The sequence below is a fragment of the Mesoplodon densirostris genome, chromosome 2 (genome assembly GCF_025265405.1).
Source record: "Mesoplodon densirostris isolate mMesDen1 chromosome 2, mMesDen1 primary haplotype, whole genome shotgun sequence".
In the NCBI taxonomy this organism is placed as follows: domain Eukaryota; kingdom Metazoa; phylum Chordata; class Mammalia; order Artiodactyla; family Ziphiidae; genus Mesoplodon; species Mesoplodon densirostris.
The window spans coordinates 135,915,734-135,938,390 of NC_082662.1; the positions used below are offsets into that span (position 1 = coordinate 135,915,734).

General features: G+C 45.7%; 1 protein-coding gene across 2 annotated transcripts in view; it reads right to left on the minus strand.

The window, feature by feature from the left end:
- KCNH1 (potassium voltage-gated channel subfamily H member 1) overlaps positions 1-22,657 on the minus strand; it is a 420,384-nt gene that overhangs the window by 213,828 nt on the left and 183,899 nt on the right. For both annotated transcript variants that reach the window (XM_060088399.1, XM_060088398.1), the window contains exon 7: positions 20,298-20,727. In XM_060088399.1, the coding sequence (XP_059944382.1) occupies positions 20,298-20,727 (430 nt within the window). The remainder of the gene's footprint in view (positions 1-20,297; positions 20,728-22,657) is intronic.

A 22,657-nucleotide genomic window follows, 5' to 3' on the forward strand; every position in this document is an offset into this window, starting at 1 on the left:
CCTGGTTTCAGAGGCTGGGATCTGGATCTCACTGGGACAGGCACCAGGTGAGAGGATATGACCCCCGAGGGTCTTTGACCTCACAGCCAACTACCCCGGCACCGCCTTCAGCTCTGAGCAAAGCACAGGCCCAAAACCTGGCTGAGGAGGGAGCGAGAATCTCTCCTTCACAACCCAGCGAAGCTGCCGGGGAAGCACCGAAGGCCCAGACTCATTTAGGAAGAGGAGAATGAGAGAGAGCAGTGAGAAAGAAAGGCAAAAAGCCAGAAGGAAGGAATGCAACACTTGGGGACACAACAGGTTATGAGTGTGGTCATTCCCACAGGCAGGAGGAGGGGGCCACGGTGGGTGAGGAATACAAGTGTGGATAAGCCTGGACCCCAGGACCTGAGACCTTGCAGCAAAGTCCTAGGGCTCCAAATAAGAAAAGCAAATGGGTAGTGATTTCAGAAGAGCATAGATCTAAGCACTTAGACCTCCCAACCTCAGGCATTTGGAGGACAGAGGCGAGCCTTCCCTTTTCCAACCACTGCCACCTCTCAGCCAGTGCTGAGGGCTGGCCTCCCCAAGGGTGCTAGGCACCTTCCAAGGTGCACACGTGGGTGGCCCAGAGGGGTGGAGGGCCCCGGGGAGACTGTGACGAACAGACCCTTTGGAAACATCAACCACGAGCACAGGAACCAGTTTGGGCCTCACCAGGAGGGGCAAGGTCCACACGTGGTGAGGGGCTGGGGAGTGAGTCTTAGGATCGGACCGATTGTTTCTTTAGTAAAATAATCCCGTAAAGACAGAGCATTTCTTCAGTTTTGCCCCAGAGGAGCTCAAGCAAAGGGCACTGCAGGAAAAAGAACAAATAATGATGCTGCTGTGCTGTTGACCACGGTGTCTCTCCACCCCTGTGTGACCCCCGGGCCCTTGCACACGGTGGCGGGGGGGAGGGGGAGGGATGCCGAGAGGGAAGTTTTGGCTTCAGGAGCTGTGCTCATCCAGCATCGCTGCCAGCCAGCTGGCTGTTCCCCACTGTCGCTGCCCGGCCGCCCACAGACCCTCCATATGGCTGCAAGTGGCTTTTGGGCATTGTGAAAATGTCGCATCTACCTGCCTGGCTGGGAAGGAAGCCCACAGCAAGTAGCAGTGCAGAGGCACACTCTGTCTCCAGCCCCAGGCAGGGATAGGGCCAAGAACTTCCCAGCTCCTTAATATTTTTGGAATCTCTCCATCTCCTTCCTTCCACATTATCACTGCCTTAGCTCACATCACCCACATTTCTCCACTGAAATAATAAAAAAAAACATCCTGTCATTTCTGCCTCTGGTCTTATTGCCCTCCAATCCATTCTCTGGTGGTAAAATTCCCCAGTGGACATCTTTGGATAGTCCCTCCTGCCCTCAGTCTAAACTGCAAGTTCTTTAGCACTTAAGGCCCTTTAAAATTAGCCCCTACTTTCTGCTGGAGCCTTGATGCTTGCTAGTTGCTCTCTTTCCCACTACATTTCAGCTATGTGAACGCATCTCATTCTCTTCAAATGCTCTCTCTTCTTTGGATGGCCTCCTTGCCCTCCCATCTCTCTCTTTTTTTTTCACCCAGCTGAGTCTAGTTGGCCTTCAGGTCACAGTAAACATCCATTGCTCCTTCAGCCCTAAGACGGGTTTAGGTAATCTCTACGCATGTCTTCCCTTAGAACTCTAATCATGGGACTTCTCGCCTGCATTTAAATTGTTCCCCTTCTACTGTCATCTCTTTTCAACTTTATTTATTGTTTTATTTATTCTCAGCCTCTAGCTGCTCAATCTTTTGATTGAGTAATCAAATGAATAAAATATCCTTGTCAATCACAGGCAGTAAATCGGCAACCTCTCTGGGAAGATTCAGGAAGGGCTGATAGCACTACAGGACGATGTCAAGCCTCCGGAAGCACAATTAGGCAAAAGCATTTGTCTTTCCTTGAATAGCTCAGCAATATTCCCACCACCCACTCTAAGCACAGACGGTAGCTGCAGTGTATATTTCATTACAGCGGCAAATAGCAAAAATTGTCATTGATATGCAGGCTGAGAGTAAAGAAAAGTCTATCTGGTTACCTGGAAATACCTAGGTATTTGTGTCTTTGCTCACAGTAGGCATTCAATAGTAGTTTAGAAAAAACGGAATGCCATAACCAAGAGATTAAGGCCCTGTTTACCTCCTGTTTAGAGTAACATACGCAAGCCAACCCTTGAGGTTTTTCCCACTGAAGTTCTCTCTGGAAAGTTCTGAACTAAGTTACACAGTAAATCTCAAATTTACCCCAAGTATCTGCCTCTCTCAGGAAGGGAGAGATGGGGGTTACTTTCCTGTCTCCAGGTGGTAAATCATAGAGGCACGGAAAAGGAGAACTGCTTCTTGGGGGCAGACATTGAAGTGGGCCCATCACCAACGTTTGTCTCTCCTCCTCTCCACCCCTAAGAGGGAGACAGCCAGCCAAGATGCCCAGCCTGAGGACAGTGAGCTGCAGTCAGCATGGAAAGGCCTGTAGCCCTTCAGTAGATCTCTTGTTCTGTGATCGCTTTACGTACCTGGAAACATGCACCTATAAGCGCAGCTCACGGCCTCTAAGGAACCTGGGGATGTAGCAGGCAACAGCAAAGCCATGTCAAGTACTTTTCTCACTAATATGCACTAATATGCATAATTAAGGTCATTAAGTTATGAATGTGAGGTTATTTAAATAATGAGATAACTGCTTTGCAAAAAGCCTGATTAAAGGGGGAAAGTAGCAGCTGAGTAAGCCCTGCAAAGTGGTGACCTCGCAGAAGCATCCACGCCGTGCAAGACAGCATCCTTCTCAGGCTCTGTCCCCGCTGGTCCCATGACCCTCTCTCCTCAGGCCTCCCCTCTCCCCATTCCCACCATGCAAGGGCTCCATCTTTACTGGACTCATAGCTGGGGAGGGAGGGTTGATAAACTCAGTGGAAACTATGGAGAAATTCTCTTTGGGGTACTTTTATTTATTTCAAAGGCCAATGGTATGAATAAGTGAATAATGCCTGCCATTTCACAACAAGAGGAGAAGGCTCTGGAGCCAGGGTGCATGGGGGCAGGCCACCTTCTCTCAGTTCATGGGCCTCTGTACCCTTTTTGAAAGTGACCTGGGGTCAGACAACTTTTTGCTCACTAGGCAATACCCACATCTCTACCTGGGCTGGGGACACAGAGGAGGAGGAAGAGGAATAATAACAGTGATTAATAACTCCAGCCCTATTTATTTGGTACTGACTCTGTGTCAAGCCCCCTCTCAGGGATTTCACAGACATTACATCTACACCTCACAGCCACCCTGCCAAGTAGACATTATCATCTCCATTTTGAAGATGAGGAAACTGAAGCTCAGAAGATAACCCTTGGCTTTGGGAACTTCCCAAAGCCACACGGAGAGTAAACAGCTAAGGGAACGCAAGTAGAAGAGAAGAACATCTCTATTGCCTATTTTCATCAGAGGGTCTCCATCACTTTGCCCTCCCTCACGACTCCCCACACCTTCAGCCCCTTAGAGAGGCAGAAGCAGGGGAAAAGAGTCAGCACAGAGGGAAGAAAGAGCCACACCCTGAAAGCTGCCTGTACCGCCAGGATCTGGCACAGGGTAGGTCTGAGTACCTGCAGTTGGAGTCTGTGAATCCCAGCTCCTCCACTTCCCAGCTGATTTGAGGCAAACAACTTACCACCTTTCCGTGCCTCTATTTTCATATCTGTAAAATGGGAATGATGATAATAGTCCCATCTCATAGCATTGTGAGGTTTAAATGAGTCATTAGGAGTTAAGAAACACTGGTCTATAGTAAGTGTTCAGTAAAGCTGAACAGCTCTTAATATCATCGTTAGCAATGTCATTATCCTGACTGTTCCAAACATAGAAAAGCAAGACATCCTGGTACTGAGCTTCCAGACACAGAGCACTGGAGGCTTGTGGTCAATTGTCCTCCCTATATTGACCACAGTGCAAGCAGCCAACACAGACCCCTCCCCAAAGCAGAGCACTGGTCCTCCTCTACGGTCAATCGGTCTTCAGTTCCTGACATGTGGCCCTGAGGCCAGTGGACTCAGACTACTGCTAATAATAAACAGTTCATACTGAGAGTTTCGAGCAAGAGAGCTCTTTGTGAGGCTCACGTCTTTCATCTCAGTGAAAAAAGAACAAGGTGGAACTGGCCCAGCCGCTCCTTGTTCTCAGTGGGGTTCCCAAAGGGGCAGCTGTGGGGTGCCCAGGGGACACCTCAGAACACTTTGATGTAAGCTCTGGTTCTTCCACTCAGTAGCTGTGTCATGGGAGAAAGTCGGTAAGCCACTCCGAGCCTCACTTTCTCAACTGTGTTACTACGAGGATTAAGTGGCATAATGTATACAATACACTCCGTTTACTGCAAAGCAGTGTATCAGTGTGGGGAACTAGAATTCCTATTTTCATTCTCCCTGAATCAAATCTACTAACTCCAGTGTAAGCATTTACTTCCCTCAAATCAAGCCTCACCTGCACACTCCTCTCAATTTCTCTCTGTCTCAGCTGGTTTCAGGGTCCCAGGGATGCAGCTGGCTAAAGGGGCAATGTGGGCGAGAGAGGCACAGTCAGGTCTGAACTTCTGGAAACGGAAGTCCCTCTCAGGTGCTATTTTCAGCTGGGCCGGCTGTGGAAAGGTCAGCATGTGACCTCATGCTAGTCCCCTCCCTGCCCCAGGCCTCATGCTCAGCTTCTAAGCCTGGGGATTAGAAACAGCCAAGTCTCCAGGGCCAAGCTGACTGTGAGAAGTGGGTCTGTGATTGAATACGGGGCGGGGCGAGCAGCCGCCAGGTTTGGCTGCCAGAGCATCGTGGCAGACCTGGTGTCAGGGCACCCGATGACAAGATGCTGCTAGGTCAGACAGCCCTGTTCAACACCACGTGCCCGCTCCCAGACTCAGGTAACGCTCAGGAGCCTCCCCTGGAGAGCAATGTTGATTGTCATTCCACCCAGTGACCATCTCGGTTCCAGCTTTCAGCCGTATCCCAGAAAAATTAAGGAGTTTCAGAACCATTTCCCATGTCTCCTTTTACCAACGGGAAAAAGAGACATTCGGTGGGTGAAATTCACAAAGCAGTGTTTCCAAGTATCCTATCCATAATAAAGTTGTGAATTTACGAGCTGCGTCTTGCTATCAATTCAACACTTTTGGCACATTCACTCTGATTCTCTGATAGATTTAGGAAGCTTCCCTGTATGTTTCAGAAGTAGTGGGAGGAGGGAGTGTTACCAGAGTATGTACTGCTATTACACAACAGAACGTGAAGGAATAATTAAATGGCTCAGAACACTCTCAAATTGATGACATGTCGATCAAATTCATGGATGACTTGAGGCAAAGGAGATAATAACCATAACCATAATCTACCAATAATGGGTAGATTAAAGATCACCATCCTTAAACATGGCAAAAGCACAAGCAGCAAAAGAAAAAAAATCAGAGAAACTGGACTTCATAAAATTAAAAACTTTGTGCAAAGGACACCACCAAGAAGATGCAAAGGCAACCCACAGAATGAAAGAAAATATTTGCAAATCATATATCTGACAATCAAAAATAAATCTAAAATTGTAATTTGGTCAAAGCTGCATCCAAGCACACGGGGGCATAAAGGCTGGAATTTACATGCAAGGCTCCAGGAGCCGCTCAGATGACAGCAGTGCAGGGAACTAACAGTGTTTTCCATGGTTAAGACCTCCAAGCAGTCAGGGAACAAAGGCCCTCCTATAGCGTCAAGAAGTTGTACCCCAGTGGGGAAGGGTTCACCCTACTGGTAGTCATGGAGTTGGGTCCAAAAAGCCAATTGTAAAAGCAAAGAATGGTAGAAATGTGGTTTCTCCATACACAGATGCTTGCCAAGCACAAGCTTCGTCTAGGAACTTGGGATAAGGTGAGATTCTGCGAGAAAGCAGGAGAGAGAGAGAGGACAGCATACACAGTGTCTTCTATCCCAAACTAAGAGCATCCAAGTCAGGGTTTAAGAAAAGAAACCGGAATTAAAAGAAAAAAAAATTTAAATACAAATGAAAGTGTTCTATTACTGGCAACATACTGTGATCCTGTTCTGTCTTGGTGCCAGAGATTAGCACAGGTGGGAGGAGGGCATTTCACTCGCACTGGAGCAAAGTCCAGAGCTCCTGCATGTCATTGCTGGTGACATGGAATGAGTAACATCAGCGCTTTGGCAGAGAAAAAGATCCACAGCTCAGCAGGGTGGAGGTCGCAACTGGGGAACCGTGTCGTAAGTGACAGGAGGGACCAAGGAAGGCAAATGGGTACTACGTACCAGGTGGAAGCAGAAGGTATCTACAGTCACTCCTGAGTGATCATGAGACATCATTCATACCTCTTAAACCATAAGCTAGGTTCTAATGATCTTGCTGAAAAGGGATAGAAAAAGAAATTGTTGTTTTGTTCCTACTACAGTGACGCTGTCCCATGACTATATCCCCAGATTTGTGCAGCCAAGGAAAATGGGGAGACACACTTGGATAAATGTCAGATCATGGACTTGGTCCCCAAAAGCCAACTAGAAAAGCAGAAGATGGTAGAAACATAGTTCACAGTAGAACCTATGGAATAACTTAGGACTTCTAGCTGGTGCCAGTGAATTTTAATTAACAGTATCATGTAGTAGTGAAAAATACAAATTTGAAATAAGAGCAGGCTAAAGAGATGTTGAGATGCAGTGAGGTGTGATGGAAAGTACTCAAACCTTGGAGGATTGGGGGTTTTGGAGACTTAAGTCCTTTTCTTGCTCTGTCACTAACTAGTTGAGTCACCTCCTCTCTCAGGGCCTCACCTTTTCAGCTGCATGATGACGCTGTTAGAACAGATGGTCTCTAAGACCCCTTCTAGTTCTGATGCTCTTTCAATCTATAAATGTGGTTTCACATGAGGAAAGCAATGGTCCCGCTCAGTTCTGCTCTAGTCAAACTATAGGCAGACAACCGAGTTTAGTCCTCATAAGAGAGACACAAAAAATCATTATTATCTAGATGGAGAAAGTTCTCACAACCACAGAGAAGAAGTTGGTTTTATCCGTCTTGAAGAGGTGAAGCCTCAAGGCAGACATAATAGTTCTCCAGTGTTTGAAGCACTGTTGTGTAAAAGAAAAGCTAGATTTCTCCCACAAAGTCCCGGGAGTAAAGAGCCAAGAACAAGGGGTGAAATCCGCAGGGAGGGAATTTTAGCTTTATATAAGAGGGAAATTCTCACCCTTGAGCTTATCTGGAAGTGGAATGGCCCCATCCTGGGGGCATTCAAACTTCAGGCAAGAGATTCAAGGATCTAACCGGTAGGTGACCTTGATGACACCTGAGGTCCTTCTCAATTCCAAAATTCTGTAAGTACCCACGAGATAACTGGAGATCTGGTTAATTATCACAGAAAAAGGATGGCTGATTATCCACATGTCTTCACCATTTCTAAGTGATTGGCACACAGTAGGGAGTTAATAAATATTTGTGGAAGTGAGGGAGGGAGGGAGTGGTGGAGGGAGAGAAGCAAAGACCAAAGGCCCAGATCACACATTCCACCGTGTGCTCAGAAATCTGCCTCCCGTCTACGTGTTAAGATGCTGGGTTCCAGCCAAGGCCTCCAGTGTCTGCCTGTGAGCTCAGCTCAGTGTAATTACACACCTGAGTTTCTCAGGAGGAATGGAATCAAAAAGACTGCCAGAGGAGAACCTGTGGCTTCTGCTTCTTCCCTGCCTTTCTGCTTGCTTTGTGGCAAGGCCAGGCCTGACAGGTAATCCCATGGCCCGAGAGCTCCCCTTGCTTTGTGCTGTCTCTGCAGAGCTGCAGTCAGCCTGCTGTTCCCTGTTAAGCTGTGCATTTGTGCCTTGCTTTGCAGGGACCCTTTAGAGTTTCTGCTGTTTCTCCAATGGATGCATTCTGTTTCCCTCACCCCTAACACAGGGAGCTCGGAGAAGGGGGCCTGGCCCTCAGTTCTGCAGTTATGTTCAGGAAGAGGAACCCCCTTCCCTGCTCTAGCTTTGCCACCCCCATTCCAGCCCAGCCCAGCCCTTCTTCCCATCCCTAAGGAGGAACAAAGGGTCACCCTGCTGCACGGAGTTAGTGCTACAAGTAGGGCACTGCAGCTCTACAGAACTCACTGGCAGTTTTTCACAGGTTTGATTTTCTTTCTCAGCCTCCTGCTCTGATTTTGCTCTTCCTACCAAGACCTCTCTCCTTGCCAAGCTTTCTTGCGGTGACAGTGGGTTTTTATCACCATGTAGCTATGATTCAGAGCCAGACCTCTAGCTGACAAGAACTAAAATTATTCTCTCTCACACATGCACAGAGGACCACAATGGAGAAAAGTGAAAGTGGAAACATTTTTCAAGTTTGCAAAGTCACTATCAGGTGAGGATTTATGGAGTGAGCCCTGACAGCTCCTCGTTTTGCAGCATCCTCATCAGAATATTTTTGTCTTGATGTCTAGTTCCACCAACAAACCATTGTCAAGCTCTTCCATATGCAATGCATTGTGCTACCCTAATTCCATTACCACCTTTGAACACAACACCTCCTCCTCCTCCTCTAAAATCCCAGCCAATGTCCCTGGCTGAACTGTTAAGCAAAACATGCAGACTCAAGGTGCTGGGAGAATGGCATCACCATCAACCAACCTGCCATCTATGGCTCCAGGCTGAGCACCAGAAGGAAACATTATGAAAGGGAAGACCCTTTACTTTCATTTATGCCAGTGAATGCACATCATCCTCATTTTACAAATGAAGAAATGGGCTCAGGAATTAAGTACCTTGTTCACTTGACTATTAAGTTGTGGAACCAAGGATTCGTACCCATGCTAATCTCTTTTGGTCCCATGGACTGCCTCTGTCATAATGATTTGAGAAATCAAAATTATGTTCCTGACCTAATGTCTTTTGCACGTGCAGCTTGACAGGTTTTGATGGCCATGAAGATTAGCTTTCAGAAACCATCCTCCTTATCTAGTCTCCTCTCTGGTAGCATCCATTCAAAAGGGAGCTGTCCAGGAAAAGGGGGCGGTCTTTGATGGAGACAAGCTGACCAATACCGTGGCTGCGGCACCTTTAGTCTGAGTGATAGAATGCGGAAATCACTGGTGGTATCCTCCAAGTAAAAAAATAAAATCTGCAAGCCAGTGATTTTTTTCTAAATGACAGACTAAAAGATTGAGATCTGGTGTTCAAATACTTCAGCAGCTTAGCCTTACTGCTACTTGTTGCAATCCCTGTCTCTTGGCATGGGATGGACTGTTGGAGGTGGTCACCAAGCACTAGCCTCCTACAGGAAGGAATCTAAGAGGCTGACAAGCCAGGAGGCACACAGTGGGCACTCAGCCCCTCTCAGATCAGCACGTCTTTCCTTCTTTCCTTCCTTCCTACCTTCCTCTCTTTCCACTGTCCTACTTGGCAGGAAGTGCTGCTTTCCCTGCAGCCTTCCGCTCCACAGCCACGGTCATGGGTGGCAGTGCAGACTGGTGGACAGACAATGAGCTTGGGATTGGAAATCTAGGCTTCAATTCTTTTTTTTTTTTTTTTTTTTTTTGCAGTACGCGGGCCTCTCACCGTTGTGGCCTCTCCTGCTGCAGAGCACAGGCTCCGGATGCTCAGGCTCAGTGGTCATGGCTCATGGGCCTAGCCGCTCTGCGGCATGTGGGATCTTCCCAGACCGGGGCATGAACCCGTGTCCCCTGCATCGGCAGGCGGATTCTCAACCACTGCGCCACCAGGGAAGCCCCTAGGCTTCAATTCTGACTCTACCAGTCATAATAAGGTTGACCCAGGGGAAGATAATTGAACTCTTCGAGCCTCAGTTCCCTCACCTGTAATACTGGAATAATAACACCTGTGACATAGCAGGGTCAGGAGACTTAATGAAGAATATGTATAACGTGTCCTACACATAGCATATGCTCACTAACATCATCATTAACACTATGCTTGCCTCTCCACCTGTACGTCACACGAATCCTGCCCATTATTCACTGGCTAAGTAAAATCTCCTTAATGCCCCTCTTACCTCCACTTTATAGAAATGATCACTGTCTCCCAGAAGTCTGAAAGCACAAATTGGCTCCACTTATTCCACGAACATTCACTGCTTTCCAACTTCACATGGTTTCTCCTGTTCGCATTAGTATTTCCCAAACTAGATTGCAAGCAAATTGAGGAAGGGATGATGTCTTATTTTAACTCCTTTACTGCATTCATTCAATACTTACTGAGCCCACTGTGGACCAGGTAATGGCCCACACAGTCCCCGACCCCAGGCAGCTGAAGTCTGACTGGGGAGACATCTGCAAAAAAGATGCAATGAGAAAAATCTTGGGAAGGGCCGGGCCCAGAGCTCTTCCCAAATAAATGGGGTCTATACTCCCTGACCCCGTTCCTTGACCCCTGACTGTGTGAGGGGCCCCTGCACATGTTTCCATAACAACCTGTCCTTTCCTTAGTAGAGACTCATCTCACGTCACAGCCATTTCTTATTTACTGATCTGGTCCCCTGCAGCAGATCATAAGCACCATGAGGGCAGAGCTTACATCTCTCTCGTTCAGTGCTCCATCCTCAGCACTCATGATGCCCGGCACATGGCAGACACTCAGGAAAAGTTTGTTAACCAAATCAAGAGGTACTCAGACTTGATTGATTGAGGTTCTGGGAAACTGGCAGGTAAATCTAATGTTTGTCTTCTTAGGGACCATACTCATTCATGTATTTTTTAGAAAATATTTCCCTGGTGGACTTTCCTCCCCTCACCAATTTTCTTTTTTTTTTTTTTTGTGGTACGCGGGCCTCTCACTGTTGTGGCCTCTCCCGTTGCGGAGCACAGGCTCCGGACGTGCAGGCTCAGTGGCCATGGCTCATGGACCCAGCCACTCCGCGGCATGTGGGATCTTCCTGGACCAGGGCACGAACCCGTGTCCCCTGCATCGGCAGGCGGACTCCCAACCACTGCACCACCAGGGAAGCCCTCCCCTCACCAATTTTAAAGAAGGAAAGGAACATGATTTTCTCCTCTGTATGATTTCGCCCTAGCTGTCTGTAGCTGTCAGCCTAGCATTTGAGAGCCACCATAAAGGCTGGATAAAAAGTAGCTGAAGGGCCTCCCTGGTGGCGCAAGTGGTTGAGAGTCCGCCTGCCGATGCAGGGGATACGGGTTCGTGCCCCGGTCTGGGAGGATCCCATATGCCGCGGAGCGGCTGGGCCCGTGAGCCATGGCCGCTGAGCCTGCGCGTCCGGAGCCTGTGCTCCGCAACGGGGGAGGCCACAACAGTGAGAAGCCCGCATACCGCAAAAAAAAAAAAAAAAGTAGCTGAAGAGGTGTGAAACTTGATTAGTCAAGTTCCTTGCTGAAAATAGAATGGAGGTAAACCACTCTTCATCCACCTTCACCCCTTCTCATCGAGCTCTGAGGACATCCCACAAAGGAGCCAGGTGCCACAGTCTACTGGCATAACTTGTGATCCATGGCTACCAGCACCAACTGCTACCATGGTGATCTGGAAGTGCAGGGAAAGCACTGGGCTGGGAGTGATGACACGGGCTTGAGCCCAGCTTTGCTTCTAACTAGCTGTGTGACCTTTGGCAAGTTACTCCACAATTTCCTTATCCAAAAAAAAAAAAAAAAACAGAATACTACCTGTCCCATGGAGTATTGAGAAATTCAAAGGAGACAATAGACATAGAAACAAAAGACTTGACTACAGCAACATCTCCACAGGATAGCTCTCACTTGGATGAAAATTACATTTGAAAAGAGAAAGAGGATTTTGTAAATGACATGGGTATCCAAAAGGTCAAAGACTATACCCCTCATCCAGTTGGCTTCCCACTGTCAGAATTTCCTAACATCTAAGACTATTGTTGTAAACACTTCTGCCCAGTGCAGTAATCCAGCTACGAACAAGTAATCCAGTGTCTTCCCACAACACACAGTCAGATATTTTTGTCATCATAATTATCATTTACAATAACAGACAAGGCTTCCAGGGAAAGCACGCCCTCTCGGCAATCCTTCCACAGCCCCCTTCTCCAACTCTTTTCCCTGCCCCCAACAACACACACACTGAAGAGAACACTTTACCCTACCCAACATTCCAACATAAATCAGCAAGGGAAGCAACAAAGTGAAACCCTGAGGTCAGATACAACTGGGTTCAAAACCCAGTTCAGCCACCTCTTACACTGTGACCTCAGATGAGTTATTTTGCATTTCTGAACCTCAGTTTTCTTACCTGCAAAACAGGAATAATAAAGCCCAGGTATGAGGTTGTTGAGTAGAGTTCCCAGCATGGCATCGGCATATCTTGGTGCTCAGCACATGAGTGTTTCTAGTCCCTTCTCTCCTCCAGGGAGAGCACTGTCACTCCATGTGGTACCATTTCCCACCCAGTGAAAATCCTGCCAGTCAGGTCTGGAAAGTGATGCTTCCTGACCACACAAATGACTTTCTCCTCCTTTAAGAGCTGCCCCTAACTTGCTCTGCAGTCAGGCCAATTTTTTTTTTTTTTTTTTTTTGAGAAGCTTTGTATCTAGGGAACCTCACATCCAGATATACACATTTTAATGGCCTGTACATTAAACACTGCAATGCACCTGATATCTTATGCAAGTTCAAATCTGTGTAAAGTAGAGCACACCCAAAGGACTAACAAGTGACTGAGAAGCATCATACTTTGATGAGTCCTAGAAATGTAGTACAAGAGAGGGAACGGGGGCTTCCCTGGTGGCACAGTGGTTGAGAGTCCGCTTGCCGATGCAGGGGACACGGGTTTGTGCCCCAGTCCGGGAACATCCCACATGCCGCGGAGCGGCTGGGCTCGTGAGCCATGGCCGCTGAGGCTGCGCATCCGGAGCCTGTGTTCTGCAACGGGAGAGGCCGCAACAGTGAGAGGCCCGCATACCGCAAAAAAAAAAAAAAAAAAAAAAAAAAAAAGAGAGAGAGAGAGAGGGAACGGGGTGGGGGCGGCCAGGGAGAGAACTACCATTGTTTGAACAGCCAATGTGTGAAGCACTGTGCTAGGTACATGGCATCATTTCATTTTTTCAGACTGAAAATATGATCAGGGAGGGGCTGGCATCTCCATTTTCAGTGGAGGAAACTGCCAAGGTTCAAAGCATTAATCAAGATTAGAGTTCTATGCAGCTAGAGATTATCACACTAAATGAAGTAAGTCAGAAAGAGAAAGACAAATATCATATGTTATCACTTATGTGTGGAATCTAATATATGACACAAATGAACCTACCTACAAAACAGAAACAAATCCAGACATAGAGAACAGACTTGTGGTTGCCAAGGGGGGAGAGGGGGAGAGAGAGGGATGGACTGGGAGGGTTGGTAGATGCAAACTATTACATATAGATGGATAAACAACAAGGTTCTAATGTTTAGCCCAGGGAACTATACTGAATATCCTGTGATAAACCATAATGGAAGAGAAAATAGAAAAATAATCTATATATGTGTATAACTGAGTCACTTTGCTATACAGCAGAGACTGGTACATTGTAAAGCAACTATACTTCAGTTAAAATTTTTTTTTTTAAAAAGTAGAGTTCTAAAGAACTGGCCAGTTCTAAAGCCTGTGCTCTTCCCCACATTCCAACAGTATGTGTCCAGGCACAAAGGAGGAGTGGAAGGGCAGGGAGACCCACAGGTCCTGCCCTCTGGGAGCCTAGAGTTTCACAGGAGCCAGTCAGAAATACACTTGAGACAAGAAAGATAACTATGAAGTCATAAGAATATTTACAGAGCAGTGTGACTCTAAGTGCAAGTAAGTAAACCCAAAGCAGGGTCTTTCAGCCCTAAAAGTATGGAGACAATGAAGGGCTGAGAACCAGGAGGGAGTAACCAGAGACGGTCTTCTGGAGGAGAGGCGGCAGGGATGCAGAGGACAGAAAGTAGCCTGAGGTTGTGTTAAAGATGGGGAGACCCACCTGAAATGCAGAATGGCAGACAGAACTTTTTAAAAAATCAGGTTCTAAAGAAAAATAAGCTGATTTGCTGGCTAGGAAAAAAACTCTAAGAATAAATGAGAAATGAATAGTTATTTCTGCCATAGCATTCTGGACACTGCCCCATTTCCCAAAATAAACATAAACCCAAAATGAAATTAAACAGCATTCTCATGCTCCTGAGAAGGGAGCAGCAATCATTATTTTTTATCTAAGAACAGGAAGGAAAAAACTTAACTAAGATGAGCAAGAAATAATTGCTATTAACAACAATAAAATCACGACACCTGAATGTAGATTTTCAACTTTTCAAAGAGCTATCCTACGTCATTATCTCATTTAGTTCTCACTTCAACTAGGTGAGATGGTCAGGAGAGCTTCTTACCCCTAATCCACAGGAAATGAAAGGGTACAACCTAAAGCAGAGAGCAGATCTAGGACTTGAACCCAAATCTCTCAACTAACAATTCAGGGATGAAGCTCCAACAGGGCCTGCCTGTCATGGAGAGCTAATGTTTGCTGGTATCAACTGAGGGGAGATGAGGAGAGGGAGGAAAGCTTGGCACACTGCTGGTCATCCCTCACTAACTGTTCTCCTTGTCTATATTACTGTATTCCTACCTGGATACATGCCCACCCAGAAGAAGACTACATTTCCCAGCCTCCTTTGCAGCTAGGTGTGTGGCCAGGTTACCAAGTGCCAGCCAATGTGATATGAACAAAGGCAATATGCACAACTTCCTAGTCTTGTTCTCAAAAGGAAAGAGTTCGGCCAGCCTTCCCCTTCCCCTTCTTTCTGTTTTCTGGAAAAAGAACATACAGCCAAAGCTGGAATAGCCATATGGGATACCAATACGGAAGTCATGTATTTAAGACGGCAGAGGAACCTGGTCTCTGATGACTGCAGAGCAGCCAGGCCAGCCCCAAGCTTTTAGGAAACATAAACCCTGTTGATGCTACTATTACTGTGTCTCCGTCCAGTAACAGAACCTGTACCCTAACTAATAAAGATGTTTTGCCAGTATCACTGAATACCACTTCTAAAACTCCAGAACCTTCTCAATTGTTTGGATTCAACAAGACCATACATATTTATTAAGAGTCTGTTATGTGTTTGAAGTCTCCTAAGAGTATCTTTACAGCCTCCAGGGAGATGGAAAAAAACCCAGTATATTGGAAAAAAACAGTATATTGGCATAATGCAAAAAGGCATATTCAGCAAAGGTGAGTGAAAAGAAATAAGAATGTTTAAACAAAATCCTGAAGGAGGCAGGGAAAAGCTTGCAAATAATCATCTAAGCTGAAAGGGGGCCACAAAGCACACTGCATGGGTGTGAGGTGGTAGGGTCAAAGGTGCAGGGTGCAGGTTACTAGTGTCCCTTCCCTCCAAGAAAGGAGGTGATATAAGGAAACCCTAGGGCTGAGCCCAGTTACTCTCTTAGAGCTCCCAGCCCCCCACCCGGGGGAGGGAGTAGGGGAAGTTGACTGAAGCACAGATCACGATGAGGTCCGGCCCAGCAGAAGAATTAGGAGGGGCTGCTGTGGACTAAATAGATACTCACGAGGGTCCCTTCAGCACTGACATTCTGCTCTGGATTTAAGGAGCTGAGATGGGGGAGGAAAAAAAAAATTCAAGGAGACAGGTGTCGTGCAGTGCTGGGGGGTGGAGAGTGTCTGGAATAGGAGTACGATGTCTAGACCTCCTGCCATTATCAGAGAGAAAGGAAACAAATGTGGCTTAATTATAATGACAGGATGACAGCAATGACATTATGAGGAGAGAACAGGAAAAGCACAAAGTCCGTGTTAAGAAAATGGGAACTGGGCCTCCCTGGTGGCGCAAGTGGTTGAGAGTCCGCCTGCCGATGCAGGGGATACGGGTTCGTGCCCCGGTCTGGGAGGATCCCATATGCCGCGGAGCGGCTGGGCCCGTGAGCCATGGCCGCTGAGCCTGCGCGTCCGGAGCCTGCGCGTCCGGAGCCTGTGCTCCGCGACGGGGGAGGCCACAGCAGTGAGAGGCCCGCATACCGCAAAAAAAAAAAAAAAAAAAGAAAATGGGAACTGTCACTTCACCATCAAATTCTCCCTGGAGAGTATCCCCCAGACAGGGTCATGTCCCTAACCTGAGAAGGATACCCCCAGATAAAGGGACTCTTCCCCACCCCCAGCAATCCCTCCCCCTTGGAGGGGGTCCCTCAAAGGCCCCGGCAAGGCTCAGCCCACAGGGGAGGCTCCACCTCCAAGCCTTAGTCACTGGCTGGTAAGCAGCAGGGCCACCATCTCTGTCATACTCACAGCCCCGACCACCACTAGACCACTGACTCCTGGCAGTGACACCCACAGGTCCAGTCTCCGACCATCAGAGTCCATCAAGGGAGGCACTGAGTATGTGCCTGCTGAGTGGGGGCATCCTCTCCCAGGTGACACACTGAGGGCCAGAGTGGCCCTCTGTTTCTCTCAGCATCACCAACACACAGGCAGACCAGATGTGCAAAAGAGGGAATCCACCCACCACACCTCAGGGTGAGCTCTTGCTGGAGATCACCAAAGACCCACGCGAGGATGGCAGGAGGGTCAGGGCAGGGTTGGCTTGCTCCCGACCCAGGTCAAGACCCCAGAGTGGAAGTCAGACATACAACCAGGCATTTGGAGACACCATAGATCATCTACACCCAGAGATGATCACAAATGCTCATTTTAGCCAAGGCTTCACCTCTTCCTATTGCAGTTTTCTTTGTTTAAATCAGAAATGATGAAGTTGGGCAAGCTTGAAAATATTTAGTTTTCCAGCTTCCTGGCATCCTCTGGGGAATTAGCCAAGTTATAATAAGATATTCAGTAACAGAGCACAGAGAGGAGAAGCAACAGAGGCTTCTGGATAATCTATAATATGGTTAATACAGGGCAACAGAATAGTCAAGGAATACTATTACCAATGCATATAAAATTCAATGCAAAGAGGAGAAAATCACAACGTTAACAGTACTTCAAAGTCCACCAGCTTTGTGTCTCTCTACTCTCCTTCGGGAATGCTGGCCTGACTGCCGGAGGGACGGGGAGGGAGTGGCACTGACCCCTTGGCATAAATGCAGGCTGCGGTCAATGCTCTCTGTTGCCCGAGATCCTACTTCTGGGGTTATCCAATCCCGTGAACCATGCAGTAAGGATGCAAGCGTGCACATGTACATACAGGCAAAGCAAGATAAAAGAGAACCCCATAAGTCTAATAAGACATCAGCAGCTGTCCTGAACAAAGGTTGTTCGGAATGTGAGTTTACAAGGATAATTACCACCACATTACACAGAGTGCAATAACTCTGCTGTTAGCACCAGAATTTGTCAGCTGTCACACGGAAAGGGGAAGAGCTGTAACTGTAAGTGACAGGTTGCTGAAGAAATGGTTGGTTTCTGAAGCACCTGGTCCCCTGAGTCTGTACCGTAATCTTGTTCTTGAAACAACAGTAGGCAAGAGTACAAACACGTTCCACTGCAGAAACTGCCAGTTTGTTCAAATTTATGGAGAGAATTTTCAAAGTGTGAGTGTGCCAGTGAGGGCAGGCTGCTGGAGTCTGTGTTCTCAGCCCACGCCACCACAGGTGGGCACCGTGGGGAGAGCAGGGCTTGTAATTCTGGGAGTTCTGGACACGAATCCTGTCTGCCCTGCTTACCAGCCCTGTATTCTGGGGAAAGCAGTTAACTTCTCTGAGCTTCCATTTCCTTGTAAGATGGACTTAATAATCTCTAAGGCATAGAGTTGTTGCGAACGGTAGTTGTATGTAGAGTACTTATCACAGCACCTGGCAAATAGCAAGTGATCAGGAAATGGGGTGACTATTAAGCTGACTTGCCTACCTAAATATCATACTTCGCTGCATAATGCAGAGGTGACTGCTTGCGTATTACACTTTTTAAAAAAAAAAAAGAAATGGAAACATCACAAAGCTCTGAGAAGGTGGGGAGAGAAAAGAGGTGATAATTATTTTTTGGGTTTTCCTTAGAGACTATAGCCAGGAAATTATGCTCTCCAGAGGCGAATGGTTTTGGAAAAACAGCTTATCCTCATATGCCACCAGAGCTGTTTTCTTTCTTTTCTTTTCTTCCAGGTAAAAAGCTGCAAGGAAGTCTCCTCATATTTGAAAGCCTTTGGGGAGCTCATGAAATGGAGCCCATTTCCTAACTGACCACCCATAGCAACTTTTCTGTAGTGCATATAATGAAGTATTTGGATTGACAGGGTGTCTCATCTTGCCCTCTAAGAGACAGAAATTGTGCTACGAGCACGGTGCATCTGGTCTTTTACTGCTGCCCTAAGGCTCACAAAATGCTGCGAGCACAGCCTAGAAAACTGGAGATGTTAAGGCTGAAATAGTTCTAGAAAAGCAAAGGTCTTAAATCCTTTTACACGACATGAGAAAGCACCTCAAGTTCTAATTAAGCTAAAGCAATTAGCCACCCACAGGTACTTAAACGCTGCTTCCCATGGTCAGGCAATCATCTCTATTAAAACCCATTTTAAAGAAAGGAGCAGACCCAAAAGCTCCAAGGCACACACTTCCCACAAATCAATTATGCCTTAGACACATTGAGTAAACACTCAGAGGCAAGCTCTGGGCCTGACAGAGGGAGCTTTTAGGGAAAGATGGCATCAGACCTGATGAGGTAATTGCAAAAAAGGAGGCGGCAAGCAGCAAATGGGACACTTGGTGGTAACCAAATCCACTTGCAGAGGGGGACACTGGATTGTAGATGGGCTGGACAAAGCAAGACCAACTGAAGCCTCAGTTTCCCTTGTCTTAGAATTCCCTGGTTGGTGTAACAACGCATCAACCCCACCCTGAAGGAGCACATCAAGCAGAACCGTTTCTGCCTGCGTGTGACCAGACTACCATCCAAACTGATGCTGCACAGGACTGTCCCCTCCCACATCACAATGTGTCATGGAAGCACCAACAGGGTGCACCTGGCAGGTTCACAGTGAGTCCAATCCACTCAAGTTCATGTGCTTTCCCCACTCCAGTTAGGTCTAGTCAGTACTCCCTAAGTCTCCCTTTAGTGAGGGGAGTTCATTGTTGTTTCCAGCCCAAGGCTGTTTCCAGACTTGGCAATAGCAACAGCGACACAATGGTCAATGGTTAAGTGTTTGAAAATTAAGTACAGTCATCCCTCTGTCCACAGGGAATTGGTTCCAGGACGAATAGGTTTGCAGATACCAAAACCCATGGATATTTAAGTCCCTTATATAAAATGGCACAGTATTTGCACATAACCTATACACATCGTCCCATGTACTATAAATGATCTCTAGATTACTTTTAATACCTAATGCAATGTAAATGCTATGTAAATAGTTGTCAATACAATGTAAATGCTATGCAAACAGTTGCCGGCATGCCACAAATTCAAGTTTTTGGAACTTTCTGGAATTTTCTTTTTAATATTTTCAATCCCTGGTTGGTTACATCTGAGGATGCAGAATCCATTCATACAGAGGACCAACTGTACCTTCCTCAAGAACTAGGGTGGTTTCTGTTTTTCAGACCATTCAAGTTAATCCAAAAACCCATTACTTCTCAACTGAACAATAGACTTTTTTCTTTCCTGTAGACTTTTTTTTTCTTTTGGATTTAGAAAATTTCTCCATCATCAAGCAGACATCAAAAATGCTGATCTAGATAAGCACTGTCCAACAGAAATAAGATTTAAAATTTTCCTAGGAGCCACATTAAAAAAAGCAAAAAGATATATGAAACTATTGTATTAGAATATTTTATTTAACCCACTCTAACAAAAATATTACTGTATAATCAATATAAAAGATTATTAATGAGATATTTCAGATTCTGTTTTCATACTTTCTTCTTCTAGTACCATATTGGACGGTGCAGATCTAGAGCTATCTTTAAACTGACACGGAAAGGCTTCCACAATTCACTGCTCTATGAACCAGGAGTTTACCAAGATGTATAGCATGATCTCATTTTAACTATAAAAATCTTCAGATATAGATAGACAATAATCTGTAACACCAAAAGGTGATAGCAGTTATCTCTAAGAAGTAGAATTATGTATGGTTGGTCATTATTTTCTACTTTGTGCTCTTTTGTATTTTCTAAATTTCTTTGCAGTAAACATGTACTGCTTAAATTATCAGGAAAACTATAAAGCTGGCCTTTAAAAAAAAATCTCTCCCTTATTTTAAGCTATACCACCCTGATCCTGCTGGCACTGTAGCCACTGTCCTATTTCCAGCTAACAGAAAGGATGGACAAACATAACACCGCCTGCCCCTTGCACCAGCCACTGTCATACTTACAACCAATCATCATGATGGCCACTGCAAAGATCTTCTCGATGTCTGTGGATGGGGCGATGTTCCCAAAGCCCACACTGGTGAGGCTGGTCATGGTGAAATACAATGAGGAGATGTACACGGAATTCTTGCTGGGACCCCCTTCCCATTTCCCTGAGCCGGACCCATTAAACTGGTAGGGGGTGCCAATGTCCATTGCCAGCTGGTAGAGCCAGCTGTTGTTGCGGATGGTCTTGGTGTCCTCGTCAAAGATCTCATAGTCCCCGATGCTGTACCAAATGCAGGCCATCCAGTGAGCAGCCAGCCCGAACACACACACCAGCAGGACCAGCACGGCTGCTCCATATTCAATGTAGTGGTCCAGCTTCCGGGCCACTCGCCCCAGACGGAGCAGCCGGACAACCTTCAGAGAGCTGAACAGGCTGCTGATGCCCTGGAAGAAGAGGAGCACAGGGTCAGGGCCAAGAAACAATGATACTAACAACTCCTTCCCTCCACTCACCAGGGCTGGTCTTTCAGCACAGCGTATTCCCTGAGATGCAATATAAGGCAACCTTTAAAACATTGTTTCAAAGTAAGTCATAATATGGAGAAATGCTCATATATATTTGTATACATATACACAATATAATTAGAAGTTTTTCCAAGGTATATGGAAGGGAGATTTCCATTAGCTTTTCTTGTTTTTTACTTCCTTTAAAAAGCAAATAAAAAATAAGACAAATAAAATTGGAATTTTATTCTAATTATATTGTGTATAAGTATACATATACATATGAGCAGTTTTCCATATCATTACTCATTTTAAAATAATATTAAGCCCTCCAGAAAGTAGGCATAGAGGGAACTTTCCTCAACATAATGAAGGCCATATATGACAAACCCACAGCCAACATCGTCCTCAATGGTGAAAAACTGAAACCATTTCTACTAAGGCCAGGAACAAGACAAGGTTGCGCACTCTCAGCACTATTATTCAACATAGTTTTGGAAGTTTTAGCCACAGCAATCAGAGAAGAAAAAGAAATAAAAGGAATACAAATTGGAAAAGAAGAAGTAAAGCTGTCACTGTTTGCAGATGACATGATACTATACATAGAGAATCCCAAAGATGCTACCAGAAAAATTCTAGAGCTAATCAATGAATTTGGCAAAGTAGCAGGATGCAAAATTAATGCACAGAAATCTCTAGCATTCCTATACACTAATGATGAAAAATCAAAAGTGAAATTAAGGAAACTCTCCCATTTACCATTGCAACAAAAAGAATAAGATATCTAGGAATAAACCTACCTAAGGAGACAAAAGACCTGTATGCAGAAAATTATAAGACACTGATGAAAGAAATTAAAGATGATACAAATAGATGGAGAGATATACCACGTTCTTGGATTGGAAGAATCAACATTGTGAAAATGACTCTACTACCCAAAGCAATCTACATATTCAATGCAATCCTTATCAAACTACCACTGGCATTTTTCACAGAACTAGAACAAACAATTTCACAATGTGTATGGCAACACAAAACACCCCGAATAGCCAAATCAATCTTGAGAAAGAAAAACAGAGCTGAAGGAATCAGGCTCCCTGACTTCAGACTATACTACAAAGCTACAGTAATCAAGACAGTATGGTACTGGCACAGAAACAGAAATATAGATCAATCGAACAGGACAGAACTCCAGAGATAAACCCATGCACCTATGGTCACCTTATCTTTGATAAAGGAGGCAAGAATATACAGTGGAAAACAGACAGCCTCTTCAATGAGTGGTGCTGGGAAAACTGGACAGCTACATGTAAAAGAATGAAATTAGAATACTCCCTAACATCATACACAAAAATAAACTCAAAATGGATTAAAGACCTAAATGTAAGGCCAGACACCATCAAACTCTTAGAGGAAAACATAGGCAGAACACTCTATGACATAAATCACAGCAAGATCCTTTCTGACCCACCTCCTAGAGAAATGGAAATAAAACCAAAAATAAACAAATGGGACCTAATGAAATTAAAAGCTTTTGCACAGCAAAGGAAACCATAAACAAGACGAAAAGACAACCCTCAGAATGGTAGAAAATATTTGCAAATGAAGCAACTGACAAAGGATTAATCTCCAAAATTTACAAGCAGCTCATGCAGCTCACTATTAAAAAAACAAACAACCCAATCCAAAAGTGGGCCGAAGACCTAAATAGACATTTCTCCAAAGAAGATATACAGATTGCCATCAGACACATGAAAGAATGCTCAGCATCATTAATCATTAGAGAAATGCAAATCAAAACTACAATGAGATATTATCTCACACCAGTCAGAATGGCCATCATCAAAAAATCTACAAACAATAAATGGTG